General features: G+C 43.9%; 1 protein-coding gene across 1 annotated transcript in view; it reads right to left on the bottom strand.

Annotated features, from left to right (window-relative positions):
* The window catches only part of st14 (ST14 transmembrane serine protease matriptase), a 37,816-nt gene that overhangs the window by 7,238 nt on the left and 7,051 nt on the right, over positions 1–23,527 (bottom strand). Inside the window, exons 2-15 of the mRNA XM_023980333.3 lie at positions 10,605–10,752; positions 9,685–9,845; positions 7,920–7,990; positions 7,451–7,620; positions 6,335–6,373; positions 5,508–5,739; positions 3,558–3,697; positions 3,331–3,434; positions 2,724–2,833; positions 2,433–2,563; positions 1,709–1,813; positions 1,310–1,417; positions 863–976; positions 369–488 (exon numbers count right to left, since the gene is read on the bottom strand). Of these exons, the coding sequence (XP_023836101.2) occupies positions 369–488; positions 863–976; positions 1,310–1,417; positions 1,709–1,813; positions 2,433–2,563; positions 2,724–2,833; positions 3,331–3,434; positions 3,558–3,697; positions 5,508–5,739; positions 6,335–6,373; positions 7,451–7,620; positions 7,920–7,990; positions 9,685–9,845; positions 10,605–10,752 (1,753 nt within the window). The remainder of the gene's footprint in view (positions 1–368; positions 489–862; positions 977–1,309; positions 1,418–1,708; positions 1,814–2,432; positions 2,564–2,723; positions 2,834–3,330; positions 3,435–3,557; positions 3,698–5,507; positions 5,740–6,334; positions 6,374–7,450; positions 7,621–7,919; positions 7,991–9,684; positions 9,846–10,604; positions 10,753–23,527) is intronic.

Here is a 23,527-nt window from a genome sequence, read left to right as displayed (position 1 = left end):
AAAGGAAAAACACAAAAATATTCACACAGATGTCAATAGTTCTCCAAAGAAGAATCAAATAAATAAAAGTGCTGGATGGAGGCCCTCCGGCTTGTTTGGTGTTCTGTAGACAAGCAGCCAGTCATACGTTATCCCAGCCCCACTACTCTGCTGTCCTGTAGCTCACTGTTAGGAGTGACAATGATGAGTTTACAACTGGTTTCATGTGCTAGTCGAGGTTTTTGCATCAAACAGGAGTTCTAAAACTKCATGCTAACTCATGGATGTTTTTACAAAGACAGAGAGAGATGCCCAGAGAATAGGAAGCGAGTGAAGACGTAAATGAGAGGAGGAATGAAAGAGCTTGCTGCTGGGTTGTCTTGTCTTACCGCAGCCTTCCTCGTCTGATTCGTCGGTGCAATCTTTGACCCGGTCACACTCAGCGTTCACCTTGTTCACACACGCCTCGTTCTTACACTTAAAGCTGAAGTCAGAGCAGATACCAGGAGCTGTACAGAGAGAGAGGTGGATAAAAATGTAAAATAAAAGTCAAAACCCATCAAGAAATCATAAGAAAACACATTTCTGATATTAAAAAACGATCCCATTTTTCATAAACCTATTTCAGTGCTAGGCCAGGTTTGATGAAAAAGACACTCCAATCAGTCAGGCATTAGAATGCAGTGCACCATACATGGTGATGGTGCTGTGGTTTACATTGACTGGCTGTATTGATTGAGACTGTCTAGTCTAACATCCCACTTTAATCACAAAACTGAGATTGAAAAGGAGTGACAGGGTTGTGTGTGAAGTAGCATAGCTAATGTATGTCAAAAGAGAGGTGTGTCCTGTCATGTAACGAGTGAGTCTGGTGTTGACTTACAGACGGTACAGGAAGCCTCGTCACTCCCGTCTACACAGTCCATCTTAGTGTCACACACCACATCCTGAGGCAAACAGGTCCCGTCGCCACACCTCCACTCATTCTTAGCACAGCCTGGGAAGGGGGGGAGGAGAGAGAAAGAGACATTTTTACTGATGTGGCCAGACTGGATGCTTGTTCTCCCTCCATCTCTCCCCTGCTCTGGGTTTTAAAAGGCTGAATGCATTATACATGATTAAGAGTCTAGACGGAGGTTGAGCAAATTGGGCAAGGCTTCCAACAAGCCACATTACTGATAAAGTAATGACCACACACAGCCGAGCTAGGAGCCAGTGTCCACCGATTAGCGCCTTTAATGTTAGCACAATTAGTATGGCATTAGCGGGCCGTTTAGCCCGCAGACTGGCATTACATAGAGAGGGTCTGGCCGACTAGGAGGCTACTCACTGCAGTGCTTCTCATCACTCTCGTCACCGCAGTCGTTGACACGGTCGCACACCCAGTACTTGGGCTTGCACATCCCGTTGTCACAGGCAAACTGGTCCTTTTCACATTCTGAAAATAGCAAGAGGAAATGTCCAGTGTGTCAGAGGCTTCTATCACACAGATATGCACACACACAGGAATGTGAGGGGAGTGGGAAGTATGTGAAGGGAGGGTAAGGGGGAGTGAGGAAGGGTTGAAGGGGCAGTGAGGGAGGGTTGAAGGGGGAACTGAAGTAGGGAGGGGTGAAGGGGGAAGCGAGGTAGGGAGGGTGAACGGGAAGTGAGGGGAAAAGAGGGAGGGGAGTGAGGTAGGGGTGAGGTAGGGGTGAGGTGAGGCCAAGCAAGGCCAGAATCTACTTACTGCAGTTCATTTCATCACTCATGTCCCCACAGTCGTTCCAGCCATCACAATGCAGCTCCTTCTTGATACAGAACCCAGAGCCACAGGCAAACTGGTTGGGGCAAGCTGCACACAGTAACAGAATGGAGGGAATGAGGAACGAAGGAGGGAGAGAGGGAGACAGGGGGAAGAGGCGAATGAGAGTGAGCGATGAGAGAGAAAGATGGAGAGAGAGCGAGTGACAGAAGGAGTGTGAGGGAATGACAGTGTATATCCGGCCCATCCATCTTGTTGCAATCTGCTCGTCCCTATTGATCAAAGCAATTTGAAATCCATTATGGCCCAAACTCTGAAAGAGCAGCACTACAGAGGGTAGAGGGGACGAGGGGAGTGGAGGGGACTGAGACAGAGACTAGAAGTGCTCCTGCCTGATAAAACAGACAATAAACACACTCTCATTGTGATTGGTGGACCTGTGAAGTCAGAGCTGCAGTCTGTAAACCTCCATCATTGAACCGTCTCTGAGTGTCAGTCAGCGTGCCACTGGGTTTGGGGCACTAGTTCAGTTGTTATAGTGACGATTACTCTGTCATATAGCAACTTTCACTTCAATAGCACCACCACTCCCATATCAGTTGCCATTGAGATTAAGAGCAGTTTGAAAACAGTCCCATAAAATGGTAACACCTTCATAGGACGTTTCATACAATCCAGTCATATATAACACCAGAGAGAAACCACTCACGGTTGGAAGGATCGTATGCGTTGTACTGAGCCTGGAAGCCTTTGTCTGTGAAGGACTCATCAGAGTGGAACATCACAACCAGTGAGCTGGTGGTACTGGTAAGGGCCAGAGAAGACAGCTCCCCACAGTACCTGACACAAAGCACACAACGTTTATTTCAGTGGAAATACTGACATTGTTTTAAACCATCACATTCCGTTGACATACAGAGGACACATTTCCTTTATCCTGTGATAATCAATGAAGTCATACTGTTCTATGGAGCTCCAGTAAGTAGAGGACAATTCTTACTTGGTGTCCATGACCTCTATGTAGTCTTTGTGACACACCCTGACGTCCACTCTCGGCTCCTTCATACGGAACATGGTGAACTTGACACGTACCTGCTTCCCTGCAGGGACCTGAGAGACAGGGTTGTGTTCATGTGAGTCTTAAGAGTTGGAAAATGCCACCACTTTTCCCCTCTGCCCTGCTCCTTAGAGGTACGCACTTGTTCCTTCCTCCTCATAGTTTCTAAATAAATGGTGTAGGAAATATAGTGGTCTCTCAAGCCTGCTCACACCAATTCAATGATTTGAAATCCACAAGGGGAACGGAACCAAGTGGGAGGTGTAGGGAATTGGAACTCAAACTACAGTAGCTGTGGGAGAACACCTAACCCACCTCCTCCCCCAAGACACAAAACCTTAAGGACTGCTGCTGCAATAGGACAGATGAAGATGGAAGAGGTACTGAACAGCCTGGCTGACATTCTGCAGCCTCAGCATTCCCCTCATACAGAGCTATGGATGGTGCAGGAAAGAGGGGACTAGAGAGCGGGACCAGAGAGTGAGGGGGTAAATAGAGAGGTAGCAGAGAGAGGGGGTAACAGAAGGGGCTATGATGCAGGATCACCAACCTCGATGGTCCACTTGCAGTCCAGGGCTGGGGGATAGAAGCTGGGGTAATGGGGAGAGCTGAAGTTCCCCTGAGCATCACTCAGGACTCCTCCACAACTTTTAGCTAAAATGGCAACAGTTGGGTCATTAGAGTGTTCATCATGTTAACTTAGTGAAATATGGACTGTTTGATTGGCATTGTCGTTGTACATCTTGGTAAGGGGATGACTGTGTGATGTTATCTTACATGTTGTTAGGGGGATGATTGAGTACTCTGCACTGAAGCCGGGCCTCTGGACAGCACTGTCGGTGATGAGGTTGATGAGCATGATGTTACTGGACGACACCACCTCCAGGGGATTGCTGGGAGGCCTCTGACCACACTTGCTATAGGAGGCGATTCATACAGGAAATGGAGACGTCAACAAATGACAGGGCTGGGCAACACTGATCAAGGTGTGGGACTTCAATTCATTCACTGACAGAATGTGGTGCAGGCGTGAAAGGCATAAACCATCAGTATACCATCTACACTGTGTTGTTAGAGTGACATAGTACACTTTTAATAAAACACATGAATCAGAAACCCAAAGAAGCCCATTAAATACATTTGAAATGTCTAAATAACTGATGAGCACCCACACATCAAAAAGCATTAAGTCAACTATTAAAGGGAAGAAAAATACCCCTGCCCGCTCAGACACACATTTCAAAGTCAAACAGGTATTTTAGCAAAACGCTCCTGCAGCGTGGGCCGGCGGCCGGAGCCACAGAAGTGTGAATGACGCTGCAAGAGCAGCACTACATCTACCTGCAGCAGGGTAATGCCATTAGAAACTATTGTATTAAGGCTCTCAAACCTGGTGTCACCTTGGATAAATCTGATAGGCTGAGCAGCAATATAAAAATCTTATGCAGCGCCTGGCTACCCGCATTTGTTTGGCGAAGGGTCTGGAACTTGAAATTGCCTGCAGTGTAGCCCCCACTGATTTGCACTCAGGTTGCCACAGTGGGGGAGAGAGAGAGAGCGCAAGAGAGACAGACACCCACAGAGTCCACAGACAACCAACCACAATTACACACAGCAGCATGGCTGCTGGGTGGCACCCCTGGTAGATTGGAAAAGAGAGGTCATTCTGAGCCAACTCAATCTCACTGAAGGTCCCCAATGTTAACAATGAAAGACGACGTGCTGGGCTAAATGCACCAGGATCCCAACAAGTGACTAAAATCACCAATGATGTATTGGGAATGAAGTCCACAGCATTCGCTACACTTCAAAACGACTTCTTTCCTCATTAAGTAAGCATATGTTGGTACTGGTAGTATGCATGTCTTGGTTGGACCCTAAATTAATAAAAGGTTGTAAACAAGTGGGATACACCAAGTGTACACCGAGTGTACAAAACATTATGAACACCATCCTAATATTGCGTTGTACCGCCCACGTTTGCCCACAGATGTTGGCCCATGTTGACTCCAATGCTTCCCACAGTTGTGTCAAGTTGACTGGATGTTCTTTGGGTGGTGGGCCATTCTTGATACACACAAGAAACTGTTGAACGTGAAAAACCCAGCAGCGTTGCAGTTCTTGACACAGTCAAACCCGGTGCGCCTAGGACCAACTACCATACCCCGTTCAAAGGCACTAAAATCTTTTGTCTTTTCCATTCACCCTCTGAATGGCACACAAACAATCCATATTTCACTTGGTTTAAAAGTCATTCTTTAACCTGTCTATGTATCTTGGTAGGATGAAGAATATATTATTTATTGTGCTGAAAGAAAGCAAGTTTGAAGTTGACTTCCTGCTTCCTTTTTCCCCACTGTAACATAACCTTATTGATTGGAAACAAACCCGCATTCTCGCAGCACAACAACCTATCAATTACACCTAGCCTAGACACCAGGTAACCACCTCCGATTGAACAAAGACAATATGTCTCACACAAATTTGAAATCTTACAATTGAATTCACTTGTCTGTGTATCACTGCTGATATTAAGATGGAGTTTGTCACAGATTTCCTTGGGCTGTGGAMAATAGTGGCATTATGACAGACACTGGCCTGATTCAGCCTCTCTCATCACCATCCCTGTACTAGAGTCTTTAGGTTCATGAAATGCACTAATAAAAAATCTATGCATTATTCATATTATTTATTTATCATCACAGTAGTGGTTGTGAGAGCACTCACTGAGTGATGGCCTGGGACTCATCCGGGCTGAGGGAGTCGTAGATGGACACAAAATCATCAGAGCAGTCGTCCTCTATGTGAAAGTGGGAGAAGCGGACTGAGATGGCGTTCTGTTCCGGGGCTCTGATCTGCCACTGGCAGCGGGACTGGGCCGGGTACTGATCTGGAAAGCCTGGAGACTGGAAGCTCTGAACTAAGGTGTTAGCCTCCAACCGGAAGAAACACTCGTAATCTGATGGGCAGGAAATGAACAGCATAACAGATTACATTAGTAGATGTACAGACATACAGGTACAGTAGCCCAACAAGGCTGTGGGTTTTCCCTGGTCAGCTCACATGCTAAGGAAGAACTTTAGACTCGCTAGTCCCAAAAGTGCAAACGCCAAGGCAGATAACATAGTGGGAAAAAGAGCTGTGCTGAGCTGTGTTGTATGGCATCAATCAAAATGTCATATCATGGTGTGGAGAAATGTACACATCTTATACCATGTCTACTACACTGTTCATCATCCAGTGTCATCTGTTGATGCAATGTCAACTATCAACTCTCATCTGAAATTAAATGGAACATGCGCAAAATCGTTTGAGGATTACGTCTCAACCCAGAGGGTAAAGAAGACGAGTGAAATGGCCAACATCCATTTTTATTCAGTAGTCCACTCATGTACTAATATAGCCAGTGCTTCAATCTCTTCATGAACGGAGCAGCAGCAGCATTATTTCAAGCGGGGCAGGCATTCGTCACAGACTGGCAGCAGCGGGGTGAACATCTAGCGGGCTGGAAAATTACAGCGGCGTGTGATTGAAACGGGAGACAGTGGGTTTACTCACCGGCTCTGGGTTCCGGGCCATCCTGGGGTCTGTGCCTGGAGAGAGGGGGGGGGGGGAGGAAGGGGGGTGAGGGAGAGAGACAGAAGAGTGGTGGAATAAGAGGGGAGGGAGAAGGGAGAAAAAGGAGAGATGGAGAAGGAGGAAAGAAGAATTGAGGAGAAAGGGGAAAAATGAGAGATAAAGAGGGAGGGTTAAGAGAGTGTTACCTTACTGAGAGGCTGATAGAGTTTGATGCACGGGCGTATAATATTTGGGTTGCACTTTTACTGTTCCAATTCGCCGTACGCACTGCTGTTGAGAGAGCTGCCGATGGACAGTTTTTTTTTAAAACCCCCCATTGCCCCACGGAGCCCAGGGATACATCTCTGTCTAACCGTCTGACAGCCACATCAAATCATATAAACAMAAATCATTTTAAAGAGAGCAAAACCACTAAGTCATATAGGGTGACCTTTTTGCAATGCAATGTGAAGTAGACAGAAGCTAGAATAATGATAATGGCTAGAGCCAGGCAGCTAGAGGGCAGCCCAGGGGCCAACTACTGTAACGTCATTAGAGGACCCAAACTACATAAAGTGTCCAATCACTGATACAATACAAACAGAGTGGCGTCCCTTATACCTCCACGTTATCTTATTAGGGCATGTCAGAGACATCTAGCTGGCATAGAACAGCCATTAATGGCAGAAATCAGATCAGATATGAATGCTTATGGAAAATGACAGAGGGGGCTTGCTTCAGACAATACATTTCTCTTCATTAAACATGACCCTTTAGTTGAGGGGAGGCCAACCCTGCATCTGGAGAGCTACTGGGTGCGCAGGCTTTTGATCCAACCCTGTTACCCCTCATTCAGCTGATCAAGGTCCTGGTGACCAACTCTGTTACCCCTCATTCAGCTGATCAAGGTCCTGGTGAGCAGCCAATTAATAGAATGATAGGTTTTGGATTTGGGTTGAAGTGGAAGCTTGCAGGACTCAGGGTAACTCTCCAGGAGGAGGGTTGGTCACTGCTTGCTTAGTTTAAACCCTAAGCCTCTAGATAAACCCCCTGCCCCAGAGACTACACCCCCTGGTTTGGTCTTGACTGGGTTGTACTAACTACTAACTCACGTGAGGCAGTGACTTGGCTGATGCGGAGGCTCTGGCCGGAGCGTTTGCCCTGCTCCCTGATGCCATTCCACAGTACCTCCAGGACCCGCTCCTCAGAGAACTCTGGCAGCATCTCCAGGTCCGTTGCCGGGATGTCAAACTGGGTCCAGTAGTAGGCCAGCACCCCCTCACTGGAGAGAGAGAGGGACTTGAAGGAAGAAGACCAAACTATGCTGACTGAGGCCTTCATTGATCACTCAGTTATGCACTTCAACGTTTCTATAGTGCAGGTTTGACCAAACCTCTCCTCAACAACAGCTGGCGTTTTGAGTTGCTGCAATGGACGTTCCATTGTCCAAATCACACTTATCCAATAAGCATTTTCAAAGATTCATATTATGTAATAAACAAAGTGATCACATGACTAGCTTTATGGCCAACTGTACATTACCAACATGCAGAACCTCCACATCCCAGAATGCTCTCCTACCTGAAGGCYGTCACCACAGATGTGGTGTAGTACTTGGAGAGGAACTCAACTTGTTTGTAGTTAATCTTAAGCTGGTGAAAAAAGACAAACATAAAAATTAGCATTCATTAGGTTACSTGACAACCCATTTGCTGTTACCATGGCGAAGATAGGGAGCCATGACCTCAGAGTTCAGCCGAATCCTCCATATATGGTTTAATTGATCAAGGTTACCATGGTGTTGGGAGTGCTCCAGGTATTGGCCAGTTCGATACCAAGAAAAGTTTGTCTGCGGCTGCAATAAGGCCCCTGAGAACAAGTGTGTATGCTTGCATTCAAACTGCCTGCATGCCATGAATAACAGGGTTTCCATTGGAGATCCCATGGAGGACGAGTGTCTTCAGCTACAGTTATGTGAAAGAAATGTAGAAAGAAACTGGATATCGAATCCTAGCATGTGTTGTTACTAATGTGTTAAACTCCAGTTCAGACTGTGAATAAGAACGCATGTAGAGGACATGTAATTATCAGGCTGGTAAATGTTAAATCCAAAAGGTWCATTATAAAGGCAGAGTAGCTGAACTCACCTCAGCTCCCTGAAACAGACTGAAGAGAGTAGTGAACGATCTTCATCTGTATCAACTCTGATAAGACCACATTGAMAACCGAGAAATGGGCTGGAGACTTTTCAATGGACCACAATGGAGAAAGCCCATTAACAATTTCAGAGGAGAGCAAAATGAGTGATCCACTGAAGTTGAACCCAGAAGTGCAGAATGTGATCCCATTGCCATTTGCAGAGCTCAGATGAGAGACACAGTGTCTCCTAAGTGTGGATTTCCTTATTCAAAGCAATTTCTAAGCACAAATACCATGTTCTACAGCAGGTAACAGCAGACTACCAAGTCAACCACACAGCACCGCCAACATACAGAGAGGTGCATTGTTCCCTCAATTTAAAAATAAAAATAACTGTGTATTCTTTAGTCTTGCCAGTGGAGCCAATAGTGTGTTGGTGTCTGATTGGCTTTGTTAGTTCAGTTGTATATACTGTAGACCCAATCACCAACATATAATGACACTTTGCTCTACTGCATCTGCAATACATGGCCAGAGGATGAACTGAATGTACCGAGCAGAGAGAATAATGGTGGGGGTGTGTTCTGTTGTCACATTAATGCTCATTGAACAGTCATCTAGAATTCCATTCAGACCACCTACCTTACATTGTCACTCATGCAGCCATACATTCTAAAGCAATGCCACACTGACCGGGGYTTTAGCAATAGCAGTTTATCATTGTCATGTTCCCAAGTGGCGATACACACATCTCCATAACTCCAATGAAAGGAAATGTTGTTGGAGGAAATAACAGAGTAACTAAATGATGTTCTCTCTTCCAGTCCACCCCCACAAATATGCCTTTAGCAATCTCCTTCCACCAGGAGAAAAACATGCTGTGGCAGATAGCTACAACAAACAAGAGAGAAAAACAATCTCAGTCAGTTCTGAACTCTGACACCTGACTTAATACCTGGCCTAAAGGGTATTGTGGGTGGAGGTTAACTTGGTAGAAGGGTATTGTGCCAGTCATCAACCTATCTATCAAAAGTTCAACTAATTTCAACTTTTGACGCAGGCAAGAAAATGATGGGAAATGACTGATGTCTGTCTGTCATCTCATCACTTTTGTCTGTCACCATAAAAAAAACGATTGAGCTTATTGTTTTTGTAACAGAACATCACCAGGACATGGTATCTGAGCCTAAACCGGGGTCAAACTCACTATCTCTTCCAGGTCGTCTGCCAGCTTTTGGAACTCTGTGCTGGTGGGGTCCTCCAGATTCTGGTTGTAGGGCACGTTGTCCAGTTTCATGTGCCCGCTATACACCCGCTGAGCTGGGACACGCTTCATATTTATGGTGGCCGCCGACTCCCTGCCTTTGACTGAGTGAGGGAAAGAGAGTGGGAGAAAGAGGAAGTCATTTAGATAAATTGTACATGCAACACCAATGCCTCCTCATACATTTCCAGAGATGGTTAATATGATTCTCTGCTGGAGCAAATAAAAAGAGAACAGGGATTTAGGAGAATTAGGAGTTTGTTAATCTTTTGATTATCTCTCAGTAAAAGCCTCTTTGATCAGGCTGTAGAGTGAGAGTGTGTGTGTGACTGTCAGGATGTTCCGTCTACTCTGCACCGCGCCACTTTACTCCCCTGAATTATTAACACTAAACAAATTAAGGCCTGTCAAACAGGTTATCAATGGCAAATTAAAACTTCCAAACTTCACACTTATTTAGGATATTTGTATCAAACGTCTAGGCCCACAAAGCAGCAGTCAGGCAGCGCCTGTGAATGTGAAATCTCCTGGGTGTGTTCTGTAGATGGCAGGTTTAGATTGGCCAATTGCAGTTGGCTAGGGTTGCCAACTCAAACCCAAGTCTTTCCGGGTAGATTATAAAAAGCTGTTTGCCATTATTTACATTTCAGGTATCAATTTTATATTCAGACATTAGAAGAAACAAACCTCCCAGAATACTCKAGGCCAAACTGAGAGGATTGGAAATTAGCAACATTAGTACAGTTGGAGTTATTGAGCCACTTTGGGGCATCCTTTGCATTTTCAGTTAGACTAGGTACTATCACTCAGTCTATGATTATTACATGCATTAGTCTCAGACTACATAGTAAAGTTGTACTCACTAACAAAGAGCCAGATGAGGATTCCTGCCACGGCTGCCAAGACAAGCAGAGCGATGAGGACTCCCACTATCACTCCASTCTTCTTCTTCGATGCCATCTTCTCTTTGTTATCCAGGAAGGTGACCTGCTCATGCCGCCCGTTCTGCCCCTAGGTAGACAGAGACAGAGACATAAAAAGAGGGAGATAAGTTAATTTCTTACCTACAGTTATATGATGAGATTACTAATACTCAAGACGTAGGAGTACAATAACATATCCAGTGTAGTGTGTGAGTCACCTAACTTGGAGGACATGGAGATTGTTAGGAGATCATAGTGTTCAGTCTCCTCCTAAAATCATCCTGAAACTAAGTACAAGACAGTAGCAATAGCCACCTCCAGACTCAAGTCTTACCATACGAGATGAAAGTAATGACAGTGGACTTGTAAAAAGCTACAAAGGAAAAGCCTGTGACATCAACAAAGAAACTAGAAACAAAGTGCCAATTCTACTGATCRTGGCATCAGAAAGTTCCCATCGTCAACATTCGAACAGTAACAAAAAACTAAATGAAAGCTAAAATTCTGTGGCTCGGCAACTAAAATCAAGAAGCAACCGCAGCTGCATTATCCCAAAGAGGAACTGATCCAACTCACTGTTCTCATCAGGAAGGGTTATGTATCGTTAGTATAACCTCTGCCATACTTCTCATTTCACATTGGAGGCTAAAACCTTATTTAAAAAGAGATGAGCACAGAGAGACAGAGGGGGAGATGTCCTTGAGGTGCTGCCATGGAAAGTTCAGTGTGTGTCTATCGGTGTAGTAGTCAGATGTGTGGTGTGTGTAGGTCAGCAGGGGAAAGACAGACAATTGCGTTGTTTGTGAAACTGACCGCCATCTGGATCATCACCCTGTATTAGACTGACGGTGAATTGCAAAGACGGCTAACACTGATTCACACCATAACAATAACGTGTCTGTTTTACATTACCTTCCATGTTTTTGTTTAGGGAGAATCACTGACAAGTTTAAACAGGCTCAGAACGAATCCTGACGTCAAAACAGGCCCAACCAGTTTAGTGACCTGAGAGCACACACGTTGCACTGCAGAGAAGACTTCCATGGCGCTCTGTATGTGCTTCACCTTCTCTAAGGAACAGCCAACTGTGAGCAAGTACTTGGTGACATCAACAACAATACTACTCCCTAGCCACTGCCTCACCATGTCACTAAACGTCAACAAAACGAAGGAGCTGATTGTGGACTTCAGGAAACAGCAGAGGGAGCACATCCCTATCCACATCGACGGGACAGCAGCGGAGAAGGTGAAAAGCTTTAAGTTTCTCGGCGTACACATCACTGACAATCTGAAATGGTCCACCCACACAGACAGTGTGGTGAAGGCGCAACAGCCCCTAAGACCCACAAAGTTTTACAGATGCACAATTGAGAGAATCCTATCGGGCTGTATCACTGCCTGGTACGGCAACTACACCGCCCACAACCGCAGGGCTCTCCAGAGGGTGGTGCAGTCTGCACAACGCATCACCGGGGGGAAACTACCTGCCCTCCAGGACACCTACAGCACCTGATGTCACAGGAAGTCCAAAAAGATCCTCCAGGACAACAACCACCCGAGCCACGGCCTGTTCACCTCGCTATCATCCAGAAGGCGAGGTGCATCAAAGCTAGGACCGAGAYACTGAAAAACAGCGTCTATCTTAAAGGCCATCAGACATCACTAGCTGGCTACTACCCGGTTACTCAGCCCTGTACTTTAGAGGCTGCTGCCCTATATACACATAGACATGTAAACACTGGTAACTTTAATAATGTTTACATACTGCTTTACTCATTTCATATGTACAGTGCCTTCTGAAAGTATTCAGACCCCTCGACTTTTTCCACATTGTTACATTACTGCCTTATTCTAAAATGGATTTAAAAAATCCTCAGCAATCTACACACAATGCCTCATAATGACAAAGCAAGAACATTTTGCAAATCTATTAAAATAAGAAACAGAAATACCTATATTCAGACCCTTTGCTATGAGACTCAAAATTGAGTTAATGTACATCCTGTTTCCATTGATCATCCTTGAGATGTTTCTACAACTTGATTAGAGTCCACCTGTGGTAAAATCAATTGATTGGACAACATTTTGAAAGATACACAACTTTCTATATAATGACCCACAGTTGATAGTGCATGTCAGAGCAAAAACCAAGCCATGAGGTTGAAGGAATTGTTCGTAGATCCCCTAGACAGGATTGCGTCGGGGCACAGATCTGGGGAAGGGTACCAAAACATTTCTGCAGCATTGAAGGTCCCTAAGAACACAGTGGCCTCCATCACTCTTAAATGGAAGAAGTTAGAAACCACCAAGACTCTTCCTAGAGCTGGCCGCCTGGCCAAACTGAGCAATCGGGGGAGAAGGGCTTTGGACAGGGAGGTGACCAAGTACCCGATGGTCACTGACAGAGCTCCAGAGTTCCACTGTGGAGATGGGAGAACCTTCCAGAAGGACAACCATCTCTGCAGCACTCCACCAAATCAGGCCTTTATGGTAGAGTGGTCAGAATTAAGCAACTCAGTAAAAGGCATATGCCCGCTTGGTGTTTGCCAAAAGGCACCTAAAGAATCTCAGACCATGAAAAACAAGATTCTCTGGTCTGATGAAACCAAGATTAAACTCTTTGGCCTGAATGCCAAGCGTCACGTCTGGAGGAAACCTGGCACCATCCCTACGGTGAAGCAAGGTGGTGGCAGAATCATGCTGTGGGGATGTTTTTCAGCAGCAGGGACTGAGAGACTAGTTGGGATCAAGGCAAAGATGAAATGAGCAACGTACAGAGAGATACTTAATGAAAACCTGCTCCAGAGCGCTCAAGATCTCAGACTGAGGTGATGGTTCACCTTCCAACAGGACAACGACCCTAAACACACAGCCAAGACAACGCAGGAGTGGCTTCGGGACAAGTCTCTGAATGTCCTTGAGTGGCCCAGAACCTGATCGAACATCTCTGGAGAGACCTGAAAATAGCTGTGCAGCAACGCCCCCCCCCCCCTCCAAACCTGACAGAGCTTGAGAGGATCTGCAGAGATGAATGGGAGAAACTCCCCAAATACAGGTGTGCCAAGCTTGTAGCGTCATACCCAAGAAGAGTTGAGGCTGTAATCACTGCCAAAGGTGCTTCAAGAAAAAACTGAGTTAAGGGTCTGAATACTTATGTAAATGTGAGATTTGTTTTTTTATTTGTAATAAATTGTGTGTTGGTTATTGATTGATGTGGGGAAAAAAACTATTTAATACATTATAGAATGAGGGGTCTGACTACTTCCGAAGGCACTGTGTATACTAGAGGTCGACCAATAATGATTTTTCAACGCCGATACCGATTATTGGAGGACCAAAATTGCCGATACCGATTAAAATCGGTCGATTCTTTATTTTTATTTGTAATAATGACAATTACAACAATACTGAATGAACCCTTATTTTAACTTAATATGATACATCAATAAAATCAATTTAGCCTCAAATAAATAATGAAACATGTTCAATTTGGTTTAAATAAAGCAAAAACAAAGTGTTGGAGAAGAAAGTAAAAGTGCAATATGTGCCATGTAAGAAAGCTAACGTTTAAGTTCCTTGCTCAGAACATATGAAAGCTGGTGGTTCCTTTTAACATGAGTCTTCAATATTCCCAGGTAAGAAGTTTTAGGATGTAGTTATTATAGGACTATTTCTCTCCATACGATTTGTATTTCATATACCTTTGACTATTGGATGTTCTTATAGGCACTTTAGTATTGCCAGTGTAACAGTATAGCTTCCATCCTTCTCCTCGCCGCTACCTGGGCTTGAACCAGGAACACATCGACAACAGCCACCCTCGAAACAGCGTTACCCATGCTGAGCGAGGGGAACAACTACTCCAAGTCTCAGAGCGAGTGACGTTTGAAACGCTATTAGTGCGTACCCCGCTAACTAGCCATTTCACATCGGTTACACCAGCCTAATCTCGGGAGTTGATAGGCTTGAAGTCATAAACAGCGCAATACTTGAAGCATTGCGAAGAGCTGCTGGCAAAACGCACTAAAGTGCTGTTTGGATGAATGCTTACGAGCCTGCCGTTACCTACCATCGCTCAGTCAGACTGCTCTATCAAATCATAGACTTAAACATAATAACACACAGAAATACGAGCCTTAGGTCATTAATATGGTCGAATCCGGAAACTATCATCTCGAAAACAAAACATTTATTKTTTCAGTGAAATACGGAACCGTTCCGTATTTTATCTAACGGGTGGCATCCATAAGTCTAAATATTCCTGTTACATTGCACAACCTTCAATGTTATGTCATAATTACGTAAAATTCTGGCAAATTAGTTCGCAATGAGCCAGGCGGCCCAAACTGTTGCATATACCCTGACTCTGTGTGCAATGAACGCAAGAGAAGTGACAATTTCACCAGGTTAATATTGCCTGCTAACCTGGATTTCTTTTAGCTAAATATGCAGGTTTAAAAATATATACTTCTGTGTATTGATTTTAAGAAAGGCATTGATGTTTATGGTTAGGTACACGTTGGAGCAACGAGTCCTTTTTCGCGAATGCGCACCGCATCGATTATATGCAACGCATGACACGCTAGATTAACTAGTAATATCATCAACCATGTGTAGTTATAACTATTGATTATGATTGATTGATTGTTTTTTTATAAGATAAGTTTAATGCTAGCTAGCAACTTACCTTGGCTTCTTACTGCATTCGCGTCCTCGTGAGGCAGGTGGTTAGAGCGTTGGACTAGTTAAGTGTAAGGTTGCAAGATTGAATCCCTGAGCTGACAAGGTAAAAAATCTGTCGTTCTGCCCCTGAACAAGGCAGTTAACCCACCGTTCCTAGGCCGTCATTGAAAATAAGAATGTYTTCATAACTGACTTGCCTAGTTAAATAAAGGTGTAATCATATGACACTACTGAGGCCTGTAGCTGGAAAGACATCAGCACAGTTCACAAATGGATCTAACTCGGTGTTCAAAATGACCGATTTCCGATTGTTATGAAAACGTGAAATCGGCTGAATTAAAATCGGRCATTCCGATTAAATCGGTCGACCTCTAGTGTATACACTTTATTCTATTCTACTGTATTTTAGTCAATGCCACACCGACATTGCTCGTCCTAATATTTATATATTTTAAATTCCATTCTTTTACTTTTAGATTTCTTTGTATTGTTGTGAATTGTTTTATATTACTGCACGGTTGGAGTTAGGAACACAAGCACTTACATCTGTTAAATATGTGTATGTGACCATTAATTTTAATATATGTCATATAGTGACTCTCCATATCAGCCCTCTCTCTCTCTCTCTCCCTACAGTACTTCAGTATGATGGGTAAGTTCAGGGCTACCTGGGGCATAGGCTAAGATCTATGTGCCCTGCCCTGGGTCCAGGGTGTGTCCGAGTCCTCTTGCGCACGCAGACGGCAGAGAGCGATTACAGAGCAGATAGTAATCACCGCACACAATTGCCTCTGCGCCTGTGGCCCAGCGTGGAGAGAAGGACCCGATCCACCATTAGGGACGGGAGAATCGCTTCGGTATTAAATCAATTTGTCAGAAGTGCCGCCCCTTAAGATGGGGGCTCAATTACACTGGTCTAGATGATAACTCATCGCAATTAAAGGCCATTCTTACCACGCTCTGGCTCTCACACATGCCTCCTAATTGGAATTTCTAACAGCAATCACGGTCTGGAATTAAGGGAATCATTAAGGATGGGGTCAGTGAGCGCTCGGGGGTCGCTCTCTCCATCAGTCACCCTGATCACAGCCTAATAAAACCATTACATGCTTTTCGTCATATCCCCTGCCTCCATCTCTCTGCCCTCAAACAAAAATACTACTCCCTCCAATTAGATCCATGTGAACTGTGCTGATGTCTTTCCAGCTACAGGCCTCAGTAGTGTCATATGATTACACAGGAAATGGTGTTGAATGCAGTGGACACATACAAACACAACTTTCACTGACAGTATAAACAGAACAGAGGAAAACAAATCAAAAACATTGCAAAAGCCTGTCACAGTATTATGCCTGTAATTTTTTTTTTTTTTTAACACCACAAAAAGTAAAATACAGTGGCTTCAGAAAGTATTCACACCCCCTGACTTATTCCACATTGTTGTGTTACAGCCTGAATTCAACATTGATTACATACATTTGTCTCACCCATCTACACACAAAAGACCACAATGACAAAATGTTTTTCAAAATTTTTGCAAATTTATGAAAACGAAAAACAAATATCGAATTTACATAAGTATTCAAACCCCTGAGTCAATACATATTAGAATCCCCTTTGGCAGCAGTTACAGCTATGAATCTTTTTCAAAATTGCTTGTTGAACATTGCTAGACAACCATTTAAGTCTTGCCATAGAATTTCAAGAAGATTTAAGTTAGAACTCGGACACTCACCCATAACACGACGCAGCCACCACTATGTTTGAAAATCTGGCGAGTGGTACTCAGTAATGTGTTGTATTGGATTTGCCCTAAACATAGCACTTTGTATTCACTACAAAAAGGATGCATGTTTAGGAATTATTTTATTTTGTACAGGCTTCATTCTTTTCACAGTCATTTAGGTTAGTATTGTGGAGTAACTACAATGTGGTTGACCAATCCCCAGTTGTTTCCTATCACAGCCATTCAACTCTAACTGTTTTAAAGTCACCATTGGCCTCATGGTGACATCCCTGAGCGGTTTCCTCCATCTCCGGCAACTGAGTTAGGAAGGACGCCTGTATATTTGTTGGGAATGGGTGTTTATACACCATTCAAAGTGTAATTAATAACTTCAGTATGGTCAAAGGGATATTCAATGTATGCTTTTTTTCTCCCCACGTTTTTTTACACCCATCTACCAATAGGTGCCCTTCTTTGCGAGGCATTGGAAAGCCTCCCTGGTCTTTGTGGTTGAATTTCAAATTCACTGCTCGACCTTACAATTATCTGTATGTGTGAGGTAGTGAAATTAGGTAGTCATTCAAAAATCATGTTAAACACTATTGCACAGAGTGAATCCATGCAATTTGTGACTTAAGCAAATTTGAATTCAAATCAAATCAAATGTTATTGGTCACACACACGGTTAGCAGATGTTATTGCGAGTGTTGCGAAATGCTTGTACTTCTAGTTCCGACAGTGCAGCAATATCTAACAAGTAATATCTAACAATTCCACACACAAATATAAGTAAAGGAATGGAATAAGAATATATAAATATATGGATGAGCAATGACAGAGCACCATAAGCTAAGATGCAATAGATAGTATAGAATACAGTATATACATATGAGATGAGTAATGCAAGATATGAAAACATTATTAAAGCGGCATTATTAAAGTGACTAGTGTTCCATTTATTAAAGTGGCCAATGATTTCAAGTCTGTATGTAGGCAGCAGCCTCTCTGTGCTAGTGATGGCTGTTGAACAGTCTGATGGCCTTGAGATAGAAGCTGTTTTTCAGGCTCTCGGTCCCAGCTTTGATGCACCTGTACTGACCTCGCCTTCTGGATGGTAGTGGGGTGAACAGGCAGTGGCTCGGGTGGTTGATGTCCTTGATTATCTTTTTGGCCTTKCTGTGACATCGGGTGGTGTAGGTGTCCTGGAGGGCAGGTAGTTTTCCCCCGGTGATGCGTTGTGCAGACCGCACCACCCTCTGGAGAGCCCTGCAGTTATGGGCGTACCAGGCAGTTGCCGTACCAGGCAGTGATACAGCCCGACAGGATGCTCACAATTGTGCATCTGTAAAAGTTTGTGAGGGTTTTAGGTGGCAAGCCAAATTTCTTCAGRCTCCTGAGGTTGAAGAGGCTGTTGCGCCTTCTTCACCACACTGTCTGTGTGGGTGGACCATTTCAGTTTGTCAGTGATGTGTACGCCGAGGAACTTAAAACTTCCCACCTTCTCCACTGCTGTCCCGTCGATGTGGTTGGGGGGTGCTCCCTCCTGCTGTTTCCTGAAGGCCACGATCATCTCCTTTGTTTTGTTGACGTTGAGTGAGAGGTTATTTTCCTGACACCACAATCCGAGAGTCCTCACCTCCTCCCTGTAGGCTGTCTCGTTGTTGTTGGTAATCAAGTCTACTACTGTTGTGTCATCTGCAAACTTGATCAAATCCAATTTATTTATATAACTCTTCTTACATCAGCTGATATCTCAAAGTGCTGTACAGAAACCCAGCCTAAAACACCAAACAGCAAGCAATGCAGGTGTAGAAGCACGGTGGCTAGGAAAAACTCCCTAGAAAGGCAAAAACCTAGGAAGAAACCTAGAGAGGAACCAGGCTATGAGGGGTGGCCAGTCCTCTTCTGGCTGTGCCGGGTGGAGATTATAACAGAACATGGCCAAGATGTTCAAATGTTCATAAATGATGATTGAGTTGGAGGCGTGCATAGTCACGCAGTCATGGGTGAACAGGGAGTACAGCAGGGGGCTGAGCACACACCCTTGTGGGACCCAGTGTTGAGGATCAGCGAAGTGGAGATGTGTTTCCTACTTCACCACTGGGGACGGCCGTCAAAGTCCAGGACCAAGTAACCAGGACGGCGTTGAGACCCAGGGCCTCAAGCTTAATGATGAGCTTGGAGGGTACTATGGTGGTGAATGCTGAGCTGTAGTCAATTAACAGAATTCTTACATAGGTATTCCTCTTGCCCAGATGGGATAAGGCAGTGTGCAGTGTGAAGGCGATTGCATCGTCTGTGGACCTATTGGGCGGTAAGCAAATTGAACTGGGTCTAGGGTGACAGGTAAGGTAGAAGTCATATTCCTAAACTTTAGGTTGCATCAACAAAGGGGTTGAATATTTATTGCTCAGGACACTTTAGCTTTTAATTTCATATTTATTAGTAAACATTTCTAAAAACATATTTCTACTTATTGTGTATAGGCCAGTGACAAAAAAATCTAAGTGAATCCATTTTAAATTCAGGCTGTAAAACMATTTATCTTTTTGAAAAAGTCAAAGGGTGTGAATACTTTCTGAAGGCACTGRATGTGACCACTACAAGCACGAGGGGACATCTGGAGAMCTAATGGTATTAACTAAACAATAAGGTATAGTCGGACTGCTAGGCATACAGCAGGGTAGCAGCATATTAGTCAAACCAGTTAGACTGATGGGTAATGAGGTGTTCTGTACTGAGAGGCGTGGTCCAGAGAAATAGCTAGCACTGACAAGCTCCTTTTCACACACAACCATTTGATGTTTGTAATGTAAACATACATATGTGCATCCTCTCTGTGTTTTTCTTATTGTATTGTACATTACAAGATGTGGCTTTAGAGAGTGGGAATGAAAGTTAAACCAAATCAATGAGTAGTCTGATTCGGCCTACACAATATAACTGAGCAGAGCAACTGCGCTTTAAATAGACAGGCATTCCATCTGTTTAAACATTAACCAGGACTCAATGGTTGTTATTTAAACCTTCAATCATTATCTAGGTAGCACCTTTTTAATGTCAGCTCCACCAGAACTTTKGAAACCTGTTGATTGAAATATCTCATCAGCCTAAAACTACATGACAAATACATTGTAAGAAAGAGAGGAGCGTGAGAGTGTGAGAGAGAGCGTGAGAGCGCGAGAGAGCGCGAGATCTGAAATGGCTTAAAATTCACAAATTAAGTGATCTATTTATGAAAGTGTAATGCATTTGTGAAAGCATATTTAATGTAAATTTCACAAACATGACTACACTAACCTTCTCAGGCTAGTAACTAACTTAAATTGAAAATGTAGTGTTATAATAAAGTCATGATATAGCGATGCTTTGTTTATGACAATGAGCATTCTAATAGTCCATGTTATGTTATGGAACTTTGACAATATAATAACCCATAACATTAGATTACAGATAAGTGGTAGAAAATGGTCATGACAAGTGTCACTACTATGGATATTGTAGAGGTTATTTTGTTCTAGTACAATAACATCACCACATTGTGCTGAGTTGGTGTCCAGGGAGAGAGAATTCACACGATGTGGAACTGACCTGCTGACGTTACTAGGTGACTCGGTTCATTTAATAACCAACCTGCTCTACTGGTCATGTGTGAGAGACTGCAGTAGGCAGGGTTAACGGGCCATTCCACAGGACAGTCAGGAGATAAGACCGCAGACTGTCGGAGACTCCCTTGTTGAATTCCTACCTGGGTGTCCCTGTACTGCTCACTTCCACTCCGACCCACACCTTTCACTCACTACCAGATAGAGAGCGAGGGAAAGAGGACATTGTGTGCTCTGATCTGACCGAAACAGCCACATTCTCCCATAATCACACTCCACTGCTGACACTGATCCTGTCTGGAAAAGGACCGGTCACACTGACCTCACCTGACCTGACCCTCAGCTCAATCTTGGGATCTCTGGAATTCTAAGATCAGAATATWGCTGTTGTGCCCTTACATTTGGGGATCCACCTTGTTTATGGATGAAATGCATCTCCACATGTACAAATAGATCTTCTGTGAACAATTATGCCAGTCGGTAGAGGAATATGKATTACTGGCCAGAACAGAGTTGGTGGTGGTTATAATAGTGGAATCACTCATGTTCTCTTGCTTCGTTTCTAGAAAACCTTTCTTGAAGCGCAATTTAAATCAAGTAACTTATGCAAGCTGTAAAATCAGACTTTAAAATGCACCTTAAGGAACAACGGGGACTGTGAAGACACACACACAGGCATACACACACGATAACATACGCACTATACACACACAGACACACACACGTACACATGGATCATGTGTTGTAGATATGTGGTAGTAGAGTAGTGGCCTGAGGGCACACACTTAATGTGTATCTGTTGTGAAATTTTATGMCATGTTTTTTAATTGTATAAAACTGCTTTAATTTGGATGGACACCAGGAAAAGAAGCTGCTGGCATAATAAATACAAATACTCAAGAGGATTCACACAGGAAATCCTAAATTGGTAACTGAGGAAATGACAAAGCACAAATCAGGACTATGACATCATTCCCCGATACTAAGGTGGAAAATATACAGTGCCTTCAGAAAGTATTCATAACCCTTGACTTATTCCAAATTGTGTTGTGTTACAGCCTGAATTCAAAACGGAGTACATTTATTCAAAAATGATTTKAATACCCCATAATGACAAAGTGAGTGTGGTGTCAGGAAAATAACCTCACTCAACGTCAACAAAACAATGGCGATGATAGTGGTATTCAGGAAACAGCAGAGGGAGCACCCCCCAAACACATTGACGGGACAGCAGTGGAGAAGTTGGAAAGTTAAGATCCTCGGCGTACACATCACTGACAAACTGAAATGGTCCACCCACACAGACAGCGTGGTGAAAAAGGCGCAACAGTGCCTCTTCAACCTCAGGAGGCTGAAAAAATGTGTCTTGTCACCAAAAACACTCACAAACTTTTACAGATGCACAATCGAGAGCATCCTGTCGGGCTGTACCACCGCCTGGTATGGCAACTGCTCCGCTCACAACCGCAAGGCTCTCCAGAGGGTAGTGTGGTCTGGCCAACGCATCACCCGGGGACAAACTACCTGCCCTCCAGGACACCTACACCACCCGATGTCATAGGAAGGAAAAAAAGATCAAGGACAACAACCACCTGAGCCACTGCCTGTTTATCCCCGCTACCATCCAGAAGGCAAAGTCAGTACAGGTGCATGAAAGCTGGGACCAAGAGACTGAAAAACAGCTTCTATGTCAAGGCCATCAGACTTAAATAGTCATCACTAACAGAGTGGATGCTGCCAACATAGACTCAAATCTCTGGCCACTTTGGTAAATGTAATAAAAAGGTATCACTCGTCAGTCACTTAAATAACGTCTACATATCCTACATTAATCATCTCATATGTATATACTGTATTCTATACCATCTACTGCATCTTGCAAATTCCCTGTCMTAGGTCAGTTAGTAGCACCACTTTATTTTAAGAATGTGAAATGTCAGAATAATAGTAGAGAGAATGATTTATTTCAGCTTATATTTTTCTCACCACATTCCCAGTGGGTCAAAAGTTTACATACACTCAATTAGTATTTGGTAGCATTGCCTTTAATGTGTGTAACTTGGGTCAAACGTTCCAGGTATCTTTCCACAAAAAGTTGGGTGAATTTTGGCCCATTTCTCCTGACAGAGCTGGTGTAACTGAGTAAGGTTTGTAGGCCTCCTTGCTTACACAGGAGATCACAACATGATGCTGCCACGCCTGTGCTCATGGTTGGTATGGTGTTCTTCGGCTTGCAAGCCTTCCCCTTTTCCTGCCAAAACATAACAATGGTCATTATGGCAAACAGTTCTAATTTTTTTGTTTCATCAAGACCAGAGGACATTTTTCCAAAAAGGTAACGATCTTTGTCCCACGTGCTAGTTGCAAACCGTAGTCTGGCTTTTTTATGGCAGTTTTGGAGCAGTAGCTTCTTCCTTGCTGAGGCGGCCTTTCGTTTAATGTTCGATATAGAGACGCGTTTTTACTGTGGAAATAGATTACCTTTGTACCCGTTCCTCCAGCATCTTCACAGGGTCCTTTGCTGTTGTTCGAGATTGATTTGCCACTTTTCGCACCAAAAGTACACTTAATCTTGGCGCACAGAACGAGTCTCCTTCCTGAGCGTATGACGGCTGCGTGGTCCCATGGTGTTATACCGAATGACGTGGTACCTTCAAGCGTTTGGAAATTGCTCCCAAGGATGAACCAGACTGTGGATGGTCTACAATTTTTTTCTGGAGGTCTTGGCTATTTCTTTTGATTTTCCCATGATGGTCCAACAAAAAGGCAACTGATGAATGGTTGGCCCTTAGAAATACAATCCACAGTAACACCTCCAAATTACTCAAATAATATGTCAATTAGCCTAA

The sequence above is a fragment of the Salvelinus sp. IW2-2015 genome, linkage group LG35 (assembly GCF_002910315.2).
Source record: "Salvelinus sp. IW2-2015 linkage group LG35, ASM291031v2, whole genome shotgun sequence".
NCBI classification, from domain to species: Eukaryota; Metazoa; Chordata; class Actinopteri; order Salmoniformes; family Salmonidae; genus Salvelinus; species Salvelinus sp. IW2-2015.
This window is presented reverse-complemented; position numbering and strand designations above follow the sequence as displayed.